Source organism: Lacerta agilis, chromosome 17 (assembly GCF_009819535.1).
Source record: "Lacerta agilis isolate rLacAgi1 chromosome 17, rLacAgi1.pri, whole genome shotgun sequence".
Classification (NCBI taxonomy): domain Eukaryota; kingdom Metazoa; phylum Chordata; class Lepidosauria; order Squamata; family Lacertidae; genus Lacerta; species Lacerta agilis.
Window position 1 is genome coordinate 11,444,961 of NC_046328.1, and position 19,260 is coordinate 11,464,220.

The 19,260-nt window shown below is 45.9% G+C and overlaps 1 protein-coding gene across 3 annotated transcripts in view; it reads right to left on the bottom strand.

The window, feature by feature from the left end:
* TBX1 (T-box transcription factor 1) overlaps nucleotides 1-4,904 on the bottom strand; it is a 44,487-nt gene extending 39,583 nt beyond the window's left edge. For 2 of the 3 annotated variants that reach the window (XM_033135747.1, XM_033135748.1), the window contains exon 1: nucleotides 4,604-4,904. In XM_033135747.1, coding sequence (XP_032991638.1) covers nucleotides 4,604-4,883 — 280 coding nt within the window. In that variant the 5' untranslated portion in view covers nucleotides 4,884-4,904. Of the gene's footprint in view, nucleotides 1-1,652; nucleotides 1,698-4,603 lie in introns of those variants that run through there. The other variant, XM_033135749.1, reaches the window with a different exon arrangement.
* Nucleotides 4,905-19,260: the final 14,356 nt, after the last annotated feature.

Genomic DNA, 19,260 nt, shown 5'->3' on the forward strand with positions numbered 1-19,260 from the left:
TCTCTGGCGTTTTCTCGCTTCCCCGGAGGCGCAAGAGAACGAGCGAGCGAGCGAGCGCTACTGACAAGAACTCCCTCAGACTGCCTCTCTCTCTCTTTTTCTCTTGCTGTGGCGCTCCTGACTGACTGACTGACAGACGGACTGAGTCATTCCCTCGGGGACTGGAGGGGGGGGCGAGCGGTGGAGAGGCCTGGGCGCGCGCGCCACGCTCTCCTATCTCCTCCTCGCGCCCAGCCCAGCAGGGGACGTCCCTCCTCCCATCGCCACTCTCTTCTCCCCCCACCCCTCTCGCGCTTTGGCTTTTGGCCTCGCCCCCGAAATGGAGAGGGCGAGCCTGCCAGCCCGGCCGTCAGTCAGCCAGCCAGCGCTCGCGGCTGGCTGCCCGGGCAGGGCTCGGCACCTCCGCCCCCCCCACCCTCTTCCTCTTCTTCCCCCTCATCTTTTAAACGCTCAGCTTTCTTCCATTTTCTCCTGGCTTCGCTGTGAGGCGGCCTCTTCTGTCTTCTCTCTCTCTCAGCAGAGGGCCTCCCTCTTTTCGCTGCAACCAAACCGGTTCTTACTTTTTTTTCCCCCTACCACCTTCTTCAATAGCGATAAAGGGGAGCCTCTGCAGGTAACGCGCGCGGGCGCGCTTTTCCTTGCCTCGGGAGCCGCGGAGTGATTGACAAGCGGGGAGAGCGCGCGCGCCCGCGCTTGGGGGGAGGGGGCTTTCCCTAGAGTTCTCCCTTGGCTCGCTCTCCCAGCTTTGATGCAAGCAAAAATTTACATGCAACCTCTTAAAAAAAAAACTTGAATCGCCTCTCTTCCACCCCACCCCCCATTTTCTATTGTATTGCAAATGAATTATCTGCATATTATAGACACGCAAACTCATCCAGCACCACTGCAGATTTCCTGCCCATTCAAACAGGTTTGTTTTTACCGAGGACCTCTGAAACTTCAGCAAGACCCGGTCCACAAATCTCTTAAGCCGTATACTGGAAGCAAAAGCGAGGGGCGTTATTTGAGCTCTTAACCCTATTAAATGGCCAGGAGGACCTGGGCAGGAATCCCCTCTCCAGCCTGAAATTGTCCGAATTAGGCCCCGGATCAATACAGTGGTTGGGTGAGGTTTACTGTGCTATATGAGATTGCAGTACTAATCCGGATTGCGGGCTCGCTAACATGTGAACACAGTAATGGGGAGGGGAGGGGGATAAATTCGCTGTTGCTAACCCGGAGTGAAAGAACAGGAAGGTAGGAATCTGCTTTATACCGAGTCAGATCACTGGTCTATCTAGTTCAATATTGTCCCCAATGACAGGCAGCGGCTCTCCAGGGTTTTAGAAAATGAACATTCCCAGCTCTACCTGAGATGCCCGGAACCTTCTGCATGCAAGGCAGATGTCCTAGCACTGAGCTATGACTCCCCCCCCCCCAATGTTCAGCATGCTAGACGGAATGAAATGATATTGATTTCAAGAAGAGGTATTTTATTATTATTATTATTATTATTATTATTATTATTATATTAGTTTGCGAGATTACAATGGGAAGCACTTTTTCTTGGAAGTCAAGTTCCGAGGAAGCCACAGAATTATTCTGATTCCTCTGTTCGGATTTAAAAATAAAATTAAGATTAAAGTTATTCCTGCGCAGAATAAACTATTCACTGAAATCAGACTGAGTGGGCATCTTTTCTTACACGACTCTTTAGATGTCATATTCAATGCAGTTTACTTTCTCTCAAAAAAATGTTCCTGTAAGAGAATTGGGTTACTAAGAAATTTGGGGGACGTTAGCAGGACTCTCCTTGCCCAGGTTAAATCCCGCTATATAATGAAATAGCGAATATACAATTTAAGTTTTACTGTTGTTGTTTAAGATTCAATTCAAGTAAGTATAGTCTGTTTTAAAAGTAACCTTTAAAAAGCAACTTTTTAAAAAAAAAAGTTCTCGTGGCTTATTTTAAGATGTAGTTTGGAAGCCTGTCATGTTATTCTGAGCTACTCTTGGACACCTCCTGAAGCCGGAAGGTCTCATACTGGGGAGAGAGAGCCATGGAAGTGAACGGGAACCGCGCAGTACCACATCTCTCCCGTTGGGTTCCTATAGGTGACCTTTCCGCGAAGTTTAATTAATTAAAGTTTAATTGTATCCTGCATTTCCACCAGCTAATTATTCCAGGCGGTTTACAATCACGTGCTAAATCCATATTGCGTCCTGTGTTATTCGCTTGCTATTTAGCACGGTGTACTTGCTGCGCTGTAATACAGCATAAAGCCTTTATTGATCTGGTCGTCTGGATGAGCCCCCAGTCTCTCCCCCCCCACACACACCACCGCACACAAATGGTGTATTTGAAACAGAGAACTCTCTCCACCACTATCCAATTAAACGACTTTATTGATTTCAACTACTCTGTGGCCTTGTTGTACGAAATCGCCTCCTGGCTTTGAACCAGCCGGGGGTTTTAAAGTTCTAAAACCATTGTTTTATACTTTCTATAAGCGCCATATGACTTCCTATACCACAACACTGCTATTTTATTTTCTTTCTAATTATTTGTATTTCTTCCAAGCTCTGTAATCTCATGAATTAATTCCTCCTAGCCAAGGCTAACGCCCCGTTGCGCGTTGAAATGAACCGGGCTATCGCAGTTGAATCTAGCACAAGTTCATTTCTGTGTGTTTATTTATAGTAAACTTAAAAAAAAACTTAAATGGAACTGGCTTCCAAGTTAAGTGATTAAGATCTCTGTATATAAAATATAACCCAGTGCTTTACGGGGAAGCAAGACTCAAACGTGTTTTATGTCAGTTCCACAGAACGTTAGTGTGATCCTGTGTGTATAATCTGCACGGTATAAACCTGTCAAAACGATATCCACCCGGTCAAAACCTGAAGTTCCATTCATTTATTCCCAAGTTTCAGTCATTTATTTTTCAGTAGGGGTTAAGTTAAAACTTCAACTCTTCCCACTCAAAGGAACGGGGCTTTAAAAAGTCCTGTGGTTAGATTTGCATTCCCTTGACTTTCCTTATGTAGAAGGGAATTATTATAGTTCCTTGTAAATTTAATAATAAGAATAGAATTTAATAATAATTTAATAATAAGAATAGAATAGACCTATGTGTCCCAAATACTCAACTTTCTCCTGTTCTTACAGGCAAATTAGAGAGAGCTTCTCCCCCCCCCCCTTCCCCCAAACACACACGTGGTCCCTTCCTGACTGCGCTGCAATCACAGCTAATAACTCCATAGCTCAGGGCTACTTTGCTAATTGACAGCGAAGCAGCACATTACAAGCATGTGCCTAACCTAGATTTACTATCGATTTGAGAGAGCCTGTGGTTTGTTTGTTTTTTTCCGTGGGCGGTGGCTCCAGTTGCTAACGTTATATATGCCGCCCAAATGCCACAGATGCTTTTACTGGGAAGTCAACCCCACTGAGTTCAATGGGGCTGGCGCCCAGGTAGGCTTCTGTTTCGGTACTCCAGCCTCGGTTACTTTTAAAGGAGAGTGGTTTTCCAAAGAGAAGACGCCGGGCGTGCGAGCAAACCAGAAGAGGTTGTGGTTTAGTTCTAAGTAGATCGGTTAACTATTCCTTTTTTTTTTTTAAACAACCCCAAATAGAACTGCAATGTTCGCTGCTCACAGACCCATCCGCTCACATGGTGAGTTTAATGCTAAGTGGCTTGGTAATGCTGCAAAACATTCATCATAATAGTAATTATTATTGTCTTTAATTATTATGAATTATAATGGGTACTCCAAGCAGAACCCATTGAAACTAATGGGCATGACTAACTTAGGTCCATTAGCTCCTTTGGGTCTACTCTACCTCCGCTGGCTATAACCCGGAGCTGGAGGATCCGGGTGCGCTTTTTGCTGCGGATCTCCATTGGGGAGGTTATATATGGGGAAGGGTCGTCCGTGGCTTAGCGGCAAACTGCATGCTCTGTAGGCAGATGGCTCCCCAGTTCAGTCCCCTTCGGATCGGGAAAGATCTGTTCCCCAAGCCCCCGGAGACCCAGTGCCAGTAAAAAGAAATTAGAGGGACCGCTGGTCTAACTCGGCAGCAGGCAGCTCCCTACGTCCAGAAGCCCAAAACCGCATTATTCCTCGGCGACAAAGCGCCACGGAAAAAAATATACGCGAAACAAGACATATTTTCATTGCACGGAAGTTCCTTGGAGCAAGGGAGCCGGCGCAGGGCAAGCTGAGGAGTGTCTACTCGGAAGTAAGCCCAGGCACCTTGAATTCCCAGGTGTCGGCGTGCGCGCAGAAGAGGGACTTGCGTGCTGGGTTTTGCTTTGTTTGAGGCTGTTGTCAAAAGGTTTCCTTGCTGCAACACAGCCACTTGGGCCGCCTCCGGGTCTCCGAGCGCGGCAGAGCTGGGTTACTCTAACCGGGAGAAGAGTATCCTAACAAACTGTGCAGTTGTGCGAGTGTCTGTGGGAGAGATCCCCGGAGCTCCCTACGCCCTTGACCTCTGGGTGCTGGCTGCGCTAAGCAGTGGCTGAGGGGCGCCACATATTTTTGCAGATATCCACTCTCCCCTCCCCATTAACTGATTTATTTGTTTTATAAAGCAAATTTCTCGAGTCTCTTCGCCGCTTACCTTCCATGTCCCGGGTAACGGCGCTAAAATGCATCCTCCTCCGGGCGGCGGCGGCGGCGGCGACAGCGGAGGGGCTGTAGGGTCTGCGGAGGCCCCCACCGACGGCGGCGGCGGCGGCGCTGGGCTCGGAGTCCAGCGCAGCGACTACAACCTCCTCCTCGTCGTTGTCGTCGTCGTCTTCTTCGTCGCCGCCTCCTTTTCCCTCGCGCTCAGCGGCTGAAATCAGAGAGGCGATACTGAACGCATTGGCCTTGGGGGACAGGGGGCTCACGTCGTCCATAGGAGGGCAGAGAATCGCCGAGCCCGGACGCCGAGCCCGGGTGGAAATGGCCCGCCCGTCGGGGAGATCAGCGCGCCAGAGCCAGCTGCGCTGGGACGCGCGCGGCGCTCATGGCAGGGGCCCCGCGGCCCGGCGGCAGAAACTGCTGCGGGAAGAGAAGCAGCCGAAGGAAGTTTCCGAAGCGGCTCCCCCACCCCTCTCTCCTCTGCCCTGGCCCTTCCCTCCCCCCCCCCTCCAGCAACCCTTCGCCGTTCCCTCCTCCCAGCTGGCGGAAAGTGGCTCCGCGCGCCTTGGCCCAACCCGAAATCTCCCTCCTCCTACTCCTCTGCCACCTCGTCCCCACTCCCGCTTGCCCCCCCCCCACCGCACCTCGGATCGGCAGCCGGCCTAGCCACGTTTACTCGGAAGTAAGCGCCGCGCCTGCTCAGGGAGGTTTACCTCCAGGTAAAGCGCTTAGGATCGAGTGGGATTTTATGCTCTTGCTTTCTCCACACATTTCTCCCGCATTCCTTCTCTTTCCCCAGCAAGGAATAGTTCAGGTAAATGCTCCTTGTTTTCCCCTTTTTGGTTTCCCCCTGGATTTATTGCGTTTATTTACACCTCTCTCCTCCCTCCTTGGAGCGCGCCTTCCTTGCAAGGCTGAGGGCGCAGCTCCCTTCCCTGTCGCAGAGGGTTCCTCTCTCTCGCTCTGCGCACCTTCCCGTGGGTGGTGATGCCACACGGACTGGCGCGTCGGTAAGGATGGCCTTCTGCCCCGCCGCTAATTTCGCATCCTCCACTCTCCGCTTCCTTTACCTCTCCGGAAACACTACCAGTGACAAGCTAGCAAAGAAGAGAACTATAAATTGGAGAGGATGGGGGGGGGCAGTAGAGGGGGTAAAATGCGCCTCCTCCTTAATTTTTCCAGTGGTCTTGCCGTGGCCACCGGAATAATACAAAGGTAGCAGAAACTTTGTGGGGAGTGTCTGCCCAGGTGTGGAACATGGACACCCCAGAATCACCACCAATTACGTATATAGGAGGAAGCAGCGCAACTCCCTCCCAGAGTGAGTCCAGCCTAGAAGCGAAACAGTCCGCTCTGCAGATGCCCGAGGAAAAGAAGGGGTCATCTCGCCCTGCAAGACCTCGAGAACGAACAATCCCTTCTTCAGCCCGGTCTATGGGCGGGCACTGAAAACGGTTTCTCCAGAGGTGCGTGTGGACAGATTAGTTCTACCGCGTTTTACTGCTTCTATCTATAAACAGGCGCACTATTAGCGGTGACCCCACCACACACACACACACCCCAATAAACCAATCCCATGGACTACTGTATCTTCAGAAGTGCGTGCACTTGGATATCCCTCCCTCCCAACAAAGCGCGCATCGGGTTGTGCGGAGCCGCCTTTCACTCCCACTAACGGCTGCAAAACTGAACGTTGCGTAAGATAGCAATTACAGCTCTAAGGCAATTATGGTGAGGAACCTTAATTCGCACCCCAAGCCTCTCCTCCCCTCGCGCAGGAGATGTCATCACCGACCCATAATGTCGGGCTCGAGACTTGGGGACCAGACTAAGTATCAGCTTAGTTTGCGAATGATTGCCAGGGGTAGGTTTTTTTTTTGGGGGGGGGGGGGGTGCCGCCCCAGATCCAAACACCACCTGTTAAAAAACTTAAAACACTTTCTCGGGATGGGAATCAGCTTCATAGAGACCTAGGCAGAGACATTTCTTTCCGATCCAGGCTCAGACGTCCAGAGAGGCACGGACCACTTTCGGTTTCTGAGGCCTCTAGCCATAATAATCTTTTTAAAGAAATAATAATAATGACGATGGGGTGGGGGGGGAAGAAAACATATCAAAAAAAGTGAATGGATTGTTTGTATAATCAGCTGATCTGAGAGGACACGTTCACCGCGGTCTAATCTCGAGCCACTCCAACAGTTTTATTATATGAATATCTAGGAACACTTTAAACTGTCTAACACGACAAAATTCTATATCGGTCAACAACAAAGTCTTTTATCAAATCCCATCTCTTATCTGAAGCTCTGAGACGAAAGAGTGTGTCATATTTTTTTTAACAAAACAAAATAAAAAATTCCTTCCAGTAGCACCTTAGAGACCAACTAAGTTTGTTCTTGGTATGAGCTTTCGTGCGCATGTTTTTGGTCTGTTAAGTATAAAAATAAATTGCAAAAAGTTATCAAATGCTCCCAAAATTTAAAAAACTGTCCCCCTCCCTAAAGCAAAATTACTCTAGGAATGAAATATGAACCGAATATGAATCGGGCTCTCAATCCCATAATGGTCCCAAACTCTTCTGCGTTAGTATGATTTTATACCAACAGTAACTGCGGAGTATTTATTACTTCCGTTGCGTAGTATTAAGAGTAATCCTCTTACAATTAGTAGGGTAGTACAATACATTCTATTAAGAACGTTTACTTGAGACTGGAGAATGCTTTAAGTGAGAAACCATAATAAAAAAGAATTAGCAGTTCTTAAACAATGTTTCCATCTGGATCGAGAACGCTCTCTTGATGCAAAACGGTGATAAACCGAATGGATACGGAAGAAGGAAGGAATTTTACATGAAATATCCCTTTGGGACCAAAGCTGCAGTAAAAAGAATTATGGATCTTTTGTGCAATGCCTGACGCTGAATTCGGAGAAAGAAAAAAAGCACTTTCTGGGTTCCAAACCGTATAAAAGTCAAAATTGCTTTGTGAAATCGCAAAACATTCCCAGGTGCTATATCTCTCGGGAGTCCAAAAGCCTGCGAGCCTTTTTTTTTTTTTTGGATAAAGGCATACATAATTTCTGGATTTGCAACCGAGGTATAGAGAGGAATTTGTCCCGGTTCACACAAGTCTCCAGTCCTTGTCACGTAATAGAGAGAGGAGAAAAGGGGAATGGCTCTAGAGTTCATTGGTTGAGGACACCCCGCCGCCGAAAAGACCCCCACCCACTTAAATCTTCGTGCCACGGGAACCTTCGCTCGGCTGCGCACGTCTCGGATCCCTTCCAGGAGGCTGCGATCCTTACCGCACATCCTTGAGAGTAAGCCCCATTGAGTTCAATGGGACTCCCGAGCGAGCTAGACGCAGAAACATACACAAATACATCTGCTTAACTGGCCAGTTCACCTGCAAACCCTGCCTTGAAGCGCCGTCCCCTTTTTCCTCTGCTGCAACGTTAGAAGGCCAGACGGAGAGAACAGGATCGCTTTCCGCGGCTGCTCCCGGCACAGCACTCCTGCAACCCGATCTCTCCTCCGGCTACAGACGAGCCCTTCTAAGTCCGAAGTGGTAGTGGTGGGGGGGGGGGCTGGAAAAGCAGGCTTTGCCTCCCCCCCCCTTCTCTATATGAGCACCCACGGAAAAAAACTAAACCCAGGCTAGGGCTACTGGTACCTCGATAGGTGTGGCAGACATAGCAAGCTGCATTGAAGCTTTTGTTATACCCATCGTTGCAGGGTCAGGGGGCCTTTGCGTGTTTTGCATAGAGACTGTCTGCAATTAACCACCACCATCACCATCATTAAAGGGAGAACCGACAAGTGAAACCTCCGAATTGGCATTAATCAGGAAGTTGAACCGCATCACTCGTGGACTGAATCGCGACACGGGCTTGATGTTACGTTACACGTGCGAACCGGCTTCTCCGTGTTCCCAGAGACGCCTGTGTGATCAGCAACAACTGTCTGTAAACCGCCACTGTGAATCACGGGATCTGCGTTTCCTGCTTTTCGTTTGCTTCTGACCTCAGTGTTTACAACTCTCTGCCCCCCACCCCGGAAAAAAAGCTCCACTCTCATATGTACATATACTTGTTAAACAGAATAAAACTCCATCCATTTGATGAAGTGGGCTGCAACCTACGGAAGCTTATGCCATCATAAATCGACGACGTTTTCGAAGTGCTTCAAGGCTGTTCCGTAATAAGGAGCAAAAAAATAATTATTATTTTTTTAATGCATTACTTAAAAAAAATACACTTAAGATGTTGCAGGAGGACTTACTTGACATAAGCAGTCCTAGCCAAGTCAATGGGATCCCTATGGAGTCCGTAAGAGGTGGATCCCTCAATGACCATGATCGCACGGATATTCCTCCGTGTTTTCCAACCAACGGAGCAAGTCCCACTTTTGAGTAAGCCGTAGGTCAGTGGGGGTAGGAAGAGAGGCTAGCTGCTGTACTTTCAACCGGTCCCGTTGATTTCTTTGATGGACCTGTGAATTGTGCGGAAGGACCCCCAGAATTCGAAGCCGACCTGTATGCAGCATTGAGCTCCCGAGTGGGGGGAAAGGCCGTTTGTTATAAATAGAATAAACAAACGAATAATTTTCTTTTTGAGAGAGAGAGAGAAACAACTTCAACCACGATCCTGTACTTTATAAAGCACCTTTTATATCAGTGGGACATATTTAAGCGTAACTGTCCCTTTGCATGGGAATTAATAATAATAAAAATCCTTGGCCTTTTGGCTGGAAAGTGCGTGTACAAGATAGTTTAAGAACAGGTGATGATCGGATAATGCCTTAAGAAAAGAAGAACTCTAAATAAAACGGATTTATTTGTCTTTCTTTCTTTTAAAAAATACAAATCGTGCCTGGTTGTCTATAATTTTACAAGGATTCCCCCCCCCAATGAATAAACAGCACTTTTTACAGCAGTTTGCCCAGATTTTTTTTTATAAAAAAGTTTGAAATCCCTATCTTAGGTCTCTCTACCATGAATGACAATACTCACAACTCTCATGATAATCCACCACTTGAAGAAATAAACCACTAAAACCCACTATTTGATCTTCCTATAATCAATTTCAAATCACCAGTATCGTTCTGTTGTTATGGCTGATTTTTGTTACTCATAATGATAGCAGTGTGTCATATAAATCATGTTAATGCTTACATCATTTGATATCAACAAAAATAATATTGCAGTAGTAATAATTTAATAGCGAACAGGACTAGGGAAGCGGAGGTGTAAAACTTGGTATTCAGCTAAGTCATACTTAGAAAAGACCCACTGGAATTAACGGACCTAAGTAAGTCCTGTCTATTAACTTCAACAGGTCTACTCTGGAGTAGGATTAGCATGAAATACCGCCCACTGAACCTGGCAAATTGATCCCCTTAGCAATAACCCCTTAAGAGTTTGTCCACAAGACTTACAATCTTACATACATATCTTCTCAGAAGAGTTCAGTGGCACTTACAGCAATTCTACAGGCACTGACCTTGAACTCAACTAGACTTATGTAAGATATATGAGGTGGTGATGTCTGGGGCTGGGGGTGTTATTTTTTAAAGGGACCCCGGAAGTTGGATTTTGAAAGTGAATTTTAAAAAAAAGCTACATTTTGAGAAGGTGGACAATCAGACTCTGAATGGTTGCTGAACCTGTTCTCTGTTTCTTCTCCTCAATGGTAATGTGCATTGTGCAAATGTATGTCTCCCAACCAGCCAATGTCTGCCTCTCTGCCTGCAGAAGACCTGGAGGAAATAGGTCACTATGCTTTTATTCCCATTTTACAGATGAGGAACTAAGTTGAGAAAACCCCGATTTTTCCCTGCTGGGCCCCATCCCACAGTCCACTACTATTTATCTCTCTTGCACTCGATGACTGTCAGTTCACTACCATTCAATCCTATTATCAGACGGAGGTCCCACTGCATTCAATAGAGCCTAATTAAAAAGAATGTGCCTTAGGACTGCTGCCTGAAGCTATGACCTGATTTTGCTGTATGCCTGGCCATACAATACATGCAAGAAATTCCTTCTTGTTGAAACCATTAAATGAGTGGTGTGCAGTGCACCAGTGAAAGAGCTCCGAGGGAGGATCTAGAGTGACAGGTAGCAATCATGTGAGAGAGCTCTGCTTGTGAGGAACACTGAATGCCACCCGGCTCAGTCCGTCGGGCATGGATAGCTGGAGGGCAGTTGTGACTGGTTCCCTGGTAGGATGAGAGCCAAGGACATCAGCTGTGCCATGACATTGCAGCATGGCACACGTGCTCTGCGCACCCACACCGTGGAGCCCAAGTTGGCACTACTGACCCCCCAACTTCCTGCAAGCAAGGCAGATGCTCTATCACTGAGCTATGGTTCCTTCCCTAAGAAAACCTCTTGACATATCTCTCCTTGTGTGTAAGGCCAGAGAAGTCCTAGAAGAAAAGTGAAGTTATTTAGAAATCCAGAACCTAACTGGCATGTGTGTATCTATCTTGCTTGTTCTTGGAAAACAGCCAGATTTCAGGGGACTCTCATGTTGCAATCCTATACACCCATTGAACTCAGTGGGGCTTACATCACAAGAGATTGTTGGTTCTCCCAATCAGGTGTCTCTCAGATTTACAACTTCCTGGCATCAACATACTTACTAGACTTCCTTCATTGAAAGGTGAGATATTAAATGTGCTAATATAACACAAAGCAAAACAACAACATTGCCAACAGATTCAACCCCCCCCCCATGTCTAGTGGTGCATCATGTCTACCACTTGATTAGTCCCAGATGAATGTGTTTAACTGATAGGTAAGTATGTAAAGCATGGTCTGATTGCACTTCTCAAATGTCTGGAAGTCGAACCCTTTCTCTGAAAGCTGCTGAACAGGTTTATGGGGAACACTTTGGATAAAGCAGTTCGTGGATTTTTGTGGTTATAACCCAGCCTGTTCAAAATATATCAAGTAAAAGGCCTCTACTGCTTACCTGATAATTTGAACATTATTCTAGAATCTAGATGCTAAGAACATAAGATCAGGAAGAAACACCCAGCTTATCCAGGTTCCTGTTCTTACAGTGGCCAATGAGAGGCCTATGAGAAGATACTCCAGAAGAAGAAGAAGAAGAAGAAGAAGAAGAAGAAGAAGAAGAAGAAGAAGAAGAAGAAGAAGAAGAAGAAGATGAGGAGTAGTAGTAGTAGTAGTAGTTTGGATCTGATATCCCACTTTATCGCTACCCTAAGGTATCTCAAAGCGGCTAACAATCTCCTTTCCCTTCCTCCCCCACAACAAACACTCTGTGAGGTGAATGAGGCTGAGAGACTTCAGAGAAGTGCGACTAGCCCAAGGTCACCCAGCAGCTGCATGTGGAGGAGCGGGGACACGAACCCGGTTCACCAGATTACAAGTCTACCACTCCTAACCACTACACCACACTGGCTCTAAACAGAACCTGAGCACCATCCTTGCTTCCTGGTGAGTATAAGCAACTGGTAGTCAGAGGCATACTGGAGGCAGAACATAACCATTATGGTTTGTAGCCACTGGTCGCCTCATCCTGCATTAATTTGTGTAATCCAAGCCATCCAAGTTGGTGGAACATCACTACATCCTGTGGAATGCTGTAGACTAGGGGTGGGGAAACCTTTTTGGCTACACAGACCAGATCCTCGTCTCAGGATTGGCTTCCCAAGCTAAATTTGGCAGGTGGGTGGGGTTACCCACCTGTCAATCAAATCACCTGTCAGTCACGTCACGTCAGCCCTGCCCACCTCTCCTTTGCACAGTCAGCTGGTGGTTTGCAAAAGGGCTTTTTACAGCAGTCCCAGGCTTGCACTCCCACTCTGGAGGAAACAGGAAAGTAGGAGTGCACTTGCCAAAAGTGCTATTTGAAGTAGCTCCTCACTTCTTCCTTTCACTGGGCATCCATGGAAGGGGAGAAGAGAAGGTCCCATCCATCAGCAGCTGGCATTACCAGTGCTGTCAGCTGATGGTCAGGTGTGCAAGTTTTGAGGGAAATTGTCCCATGGGCCAAACTGCACACCATTGTGGGCCAAGATTGGCCCTACCCCACCTGCTGCAGACTGATTTCCTGGATTCAGGCAATTCAGGAGCGCCCGAATTGGCAGGAATTCGGACTAAAGCACTATCGTTCAAACTAGGGTCTCCAGATGTTGTAAGACTGCAACGCATTGTGGATTTTCAGTCTTAAGTCTTGCAGAAAGAACAAATGCTCTTAATGAAAGATGGTGTGATTTGCACCTGGCAGTGCGATCTCAGTCCAGCAATTATTGTATTAGTCAAGTCGTTGAGAAGTTCTATAAAAATAAGGACTGTTTCTTCATTCCGCCGCCCCCCCCTTCGCTTTTTAAAAGGAACATTCTTTATTATTTGGCACATTTTGCAATGTACCAATTAAAAATCTGCTTTGGGCTTCAAAACCACTGCCAAAATGAGACACCCCCGCCCTTGGAGGAGATTTGATTTCCTAGGGAATAAAATCAAAGTGTTTGCTTTCAGGATAAGAGGTTCACTCTTATGCTTGGGTTTCTAGCAAGTTAACAGGAGTGTTCTTAAACAGTATGCTTCAGTCTTGGGGCTCCAGGAATTGTTGGGCTACAACTCTCATCTTCCCCAGCCAGCATAGCCAATGGTCATGGATTATGGAAATTGTTGTCCAACAACATCTGAGGTCCCAATATAATAATAATATTTATTATTATTATTATTATTATTATTATTATTATTATTATTATTATTATTATTATTATTATTTATTTGTACCCCGTCCATCTGGCTGAGTTTCCCCAGCCACTCTGGGCGGCTCCCAATCGAGTGTTAAAAACAGTACAGCATTACATATTTAAAACTTCCCTAAACAGGGCTGCCTTCAGATGTCTTTTAAAAATAGGATAGCTGCTTATTTCCTTGACCTCTGGTGGAAGGGCGTTCCACAGGATGGGCACCACTACTGAGAAGGCCCACTGTCTGGTTCCCTGTAACCTCACTTCTTGCAATGTGGGAACTGCCAAAAGGCCCTCGGCACTGGATCTCAGTGTCCGGGCTGAACGATGGGGGTGGAAACGCTCCTTCAGGTATACAGGACCGAGGCCGTTTAAGGCTTTAAAGGTCAGCACCAACACTTTGAATTGTACTTGGAAGCGTACTGGGAGCCAATGTAGATCTCTCAGGACCGGTGTTATGTGGTCCTGGCGGCCACTCCCAGTCACCAGTCTAGCTGCTGCATTCTGGATTAATTGCAGTTTCCGGGTCACCTTCAAAGGTAGCCCCACGTAGAGTGCATTGCAGTAGTCTAAGCAGGATATACTGATTTTGGTTACCTTTGAGGTCATTTACAATTACATTTCTCACCACAATGGTAACCTTGAATTGATCAATCCAGCCAACATCCTAAATCAGTTTTAAATTATAAACCGCATAGCCAGGGAGGGGATTCACAATGGAGAATGACATTTAAAAAACAGTTTTATCAGGAAAGATCAACAAGCATACTCTGTTAGAAAATCTGGGTATCCTTTAAACCAGGACTTAACCTCATGAACTGTTTTCGGTGTTGCTGCTCAGTCATCAGAATCATAGAACCATAGAATCATAGAGGTGGAAGGGACCACAAGGGTCATCTAGTCCAACCCTCTGCAATGCAGGAAACGTTTGCCCAACGTGGGGCTCGAACCCACAACCCTGAAATTAAGAGTCTCATGCTCTACTGACTGAGCTATGTAGGAGAGGTCTGACATTGTCTGGAAAAGACTAAAGGTTTCTGTTCTGTTCATATGTAAAGTGTATTTTAGCAACACAGGAAGCTGCGTTATACGGAATTAGTCGTCTGGTTCATCTAGAATTTTTTTCCCTTTTCTGATTATTGGTTCACCAAGCTCAGTACTGCCTACTCTGACTAGCAGCAGTTCTCCAGGATTTCACGCAAGGTTTTCTCTCCCAGACCTATTTGGAGATGCTGAGGATTGAACTTGGAACCTTCTGCACGCAAAGCAGATGCTCTGCCATTGAAAACCACAGCCTTTCCCCTAGCTCAGTATTGTCCTCATTGACTTGTTGTTGGACTCCAGTGCCTATCAGCCGCAACTAGCACAGTCAATGGCGGGGGTTGATGGGAGCTGGAGTCCGATGGCATCTGGAGGCCACAGGCTCCCTATTCCTGCACTAGACCAACAGGCCTAACATTTCCCTCTCTGCTTCACCAACTTCTGGAAAGGAGAACTGTGTTAGAACACATAGCCACAAACACCTCCATACATATCCTGTCCCCCAAAACTAAGCACTTTTGAAAATGCTAAGCTCCTGTTGAATGTAGTATCGTATGTGCCTGAGCATTTGTCATAAAGCCTAGAGGCTCAACACAGCTGATAAAATTTCCTCAAGCTTGTATTTATTTATCAAAGCATTTGTGTCCCACCCTCTCACAAAACATCAGGCCGCTTAACAAACCTTTATAAGGCAATGCAGAACCATCATTAAAATAACTGGCTGCTCAGGAAAACGTTTAAACTGCATAGGCCTGTTAGTATTAAAAATGTTTTCAAGGTACACCTGGCAGCCAAAAGCAAGGCTGCCTGTCAAGTTTCTGCTGCGACTGGCAGCGCCAAATTCTTGACGTTCTGGTTGAGGCCAGTTGGGCCTCTGTAACATGGGGAGCTCATTTGGATGACCCCAGTGATTGGGCTAGAATATATACAGGCTCAGTTGGTCCTTAAAGTAGCCTGGGCCCAAGTTGTTCAGGGCTTTGTATATAAACGCAAAAGGCTTGAACCTAACCTGGTAACTCACATATAGACTATGATGTCCCATGTATGAGGATGTGCAGCCAAAATCACAAATGCATGATTGCTAGACAGTCACTAGACAGGCAATGGCACCATGGAGTTTTAGAACCTATGTAGAGGGGACTCTGATATCAGACCCACAAACATGGCACTCCCTTCTTCCTGTCACTACACATTATTTTATGTACCTGCAATGGGGTAACTATGGACTATGGATAATGTTTAAGGATTATTGGCTCCCTGGTTTTCCTCACTGTATCTGTTGAAGCCTGGCAAGACCTTTGATGTGAATAAACCTTATATTTTCTTGTTACAGGTGGGTAGCCGTGTTGGTCTGCCATAGTCGAAACAAAATAGGAAATTATTTCCAGTAGCACCTTAGAGACCAACTAGTTTGTTCTTGGTATGAGCTTTCGTGTGCATGCACACTTCTTCAGACTTCTTTATATTTTCTTGTTCACTTAACAGCCTGATAGTGATTTTTTTTTTCCTTTAAGAGGGAAGCATTAAAAAGAAGGGAGAAGATAATCAAAGTCTGCTTAAAGCACCCTTGGATATTCTAATTGTTCTAGAAGGTTATGCAAACTTGTCCTAATAACTTTTAAAGATAAACGTCACACAGATGGTGATTTTTAACTCTGCTGAATTAGGGATTTGCTTTCTCACACAAGTGAGAAAAAGGAAGGATAATTACAAAATAAAATATCATCTCCTACTCATCTAAATCCAACCAGCACCCAAAACTGTGCACCATCCCTTGATAGACATCTGGCTGCTTCGTAAACAATGGTGAGTTTATGGAGCACCACCTTAATACATACTTGGAACCTACAGATTTCATCTCTGCAGAGCACCTAAAAAACAAAATGGCTCCAACTCCCAGGGGAGCAGATGCCACACACTTTAATAGGATGGGCACCTTCCACAGCAGGAGCAGCCAACATTAGATGCTGTAGGACTACAACCCTTTAGCATTGGCTATGTTGGTTAGGGCTGATGGAAGTTGGAGTTCAACATCTGGAGAGTGCCACATTGGCTATTCTCCCATATTGTCACATTGTGGCAGAGAGCAAAATATCTTCGCATCAGGGGCCAGACAAAAACCGGACAGGTTCCTACAGAGGAGCCAACCAAACAAATTGCCAGCCCCATGCAAATAGGGAGCGCAATCAGCATTTCATCAAAGCCTGGTTAGGCTGGAGTGTGGGGGTTGAAACCTGTTCTCCTTATCAAGGTCAACGGTGGGACACCAGCTCTACTCACCACTCCCTTGTTTTTCCCACATGCCAAGCCCAAAATGTCACAAAGCAAAACACCCCCATGATTGCATCACTGCTTCAGCTGTTCTTAGGAACCAAGGATATAATAATAAACCTCACCATTGCCTCTGAAGACAACCGAGCGTCAAAGACTGTCCAGAGTTCCTGACTCATCTGGAAAAGGGAAGAGTTTGAATCGGCAGAGAGGGTGGAGCAAAGGTGGATGCGAGGAGATCTATGTGGAATCCTGGAAGGGATGTTGGATGCTATCTAATCCAAGGATCTGCTCAGTACAAATACATATTGCAGCTTCAGCTTCCCTGAGAGATGACTCTCCTGCGTCTAGTTCAGGTGTGGGGAACTTGCGGCCCTCCAGATGTTGCAGAACTACAGCTCCCATCAGCCCTAGCAAGTATCTCATATACATAGTACCCTTAAAAAGCTTCACATTGCACTTTCATAATAAATAATAGTAAAAAATTGTTGCATAACATCTTTCAAGCAAAATAACCAATAGACATTTCCCAGAAGCAAGCAATTTGTTTTTGTGTGTTTAAAAAAGTCTTCTTTTATCATAAAGTTGATACATAATAACTGAACCCTGTCAGTAGACCGGTACTCACAAGCTGTCTGTGGACAAATGCCGGCTCCCTCGGCCTGAAAGCAAGATGAGTGGCTCACCCCAGCCTTTGACTGGACTTAACATCCAGGGGTCCTTTACCTTTTACTAACAAATGATTTGGTGGGGGTACATCTAGGTGGAACAATCAAGAACCTAAACATATTGTGTAGCTTAGAAGGAAGACCGACTGAACTAAATGCGACTTACTTCTAAATAGACACACGCAGAATTTCCTCGCCAATGCCTTCCTTGTTGATCTTGAAAATCTGCACCCTATTTTGTGACATTTTGTCTGGTCTAATAAAGGCATTGCCCAGATGTTGGCCAACAGTTGTATTGCTTCCATTAACTTGAATAATAATAATAATAATAATAATGTCTATGGCTTGCTGGTTTCCCCAGTGTCACTACACTGGAAGGCAAGAAGCAGGTGAGTACAATACTGTCTGCACATTTTTCCTTGTGTCTGTCTTAGTATCAAGACAGTATCAATGCTTAGGATTACACACACACACACACACACACACCATGAAAACATCAGGAAAAGGGTTTGAATTCCCCAGACCCCATCACTGGCCCCAGAGACCACAATAAAAATATAAAATGTTGACACCTCGACCTGTTTGAGCGTTGCATAAGTCAAAAGCAAAAACGAAAGCTAGACTTAACTCTCCAGTTAAACCAACAGGCCTTTCTAAAACCAATGAAGGCCGTGGCTCTGCTACAACAATGCTTTGCATGCAGATGGACCCCTGGCGTCTCCACAAAAGGCTGGGAGACAGTCCCTGCCTGAAACCCTGGAGAGTGACTGCCGGTCAGTGTCAACAAGACTGAAGTAGATGAGCCAGTGGTCCGAATCAGTACAAGGAAATTCCTATGATACCGTCCATAAGAGAAACACGGTTGCATCCCCTAGTACAGGCTTCCTCAAACTCGTCCCTCCAGATGTTTTTGGCCTACAACTCCCGTGATCCCTAGCTAGCAGGACCAGTGGTCAGGGATGATGGGAACTGTAGTCTCAAAACATCTGGAGGGCTGAGTTTGAGGAAGCCTGCCCTCGTACAAGAAAGGCCCTTCTGCCTCTTCTCCTTGAAAAACGCCCTAGTTCTTCCGAACACTTTATACTTCTATAAGTGGGCATTACTTTCCATATCATGCAGGTGGCCTACAAGGCAGAGGATGTCCACGCTAGATGATGACACCACACAGGCTGGTGAAGTTCAAAGAGGGAGAGGTGTTAACAACAGGCTTTCGCCCAGCTAAGCACATCCAGTAGCTGCTCTATCAATTAAATTTGCATACAAGAAAAACAAAACACTGCGATAGTTCTAAAGCATAAAGCATAATCCCTTTGTTGATAGCTGATGCAGCCGCATGTGTGTGTGTGTGTGTGTGTGTGTGTGTCTCGCAGCCCATGCCATCTTAAAAATGGCATCCTGCTCCTTGCTCCAGGGAGAATCTCTCTCCTAAAATGCACTTGCCACCTGCAATTTATTAAACCCTTGTATTAAAAATAATAGAAGAAAAAAATTACGTTGCCCAATTAATTTTGGGGACATTTATTTAGTTGATTCATCTGCCATGAATCAGCTAAGCTGCTGTAACACCAATAATTATGAAAATGTAATTGCCTCTGGTGAAGAAAGAAAAAATTGATACACAGACACAATGCTACAGATCTGAGGTTTAACTTTTTTCTTCTTCTTCAAGTAAAGGATACTGTTTTTAGAATAACAGAGCAGAATTTAACCTAAGCCTGTTTTAACAGCTGTCCAGTTGTTTTTTTAATGCAAGGCTTTGTTTTGTGATGTGTGTGTTTCGTTTTTGTGTGTGTGTGTGTTTCTATACTGACAATGAACATAACAGCTGTAACAAAAAGAGACAGTTTTGCAATTGATTTCCATGGGATATGAATAGCACACCAAGTCACAAAAGGTGGCTGATTTAAGGTAGGTTTTTCTACTGCAGTGGAATATTAGGAA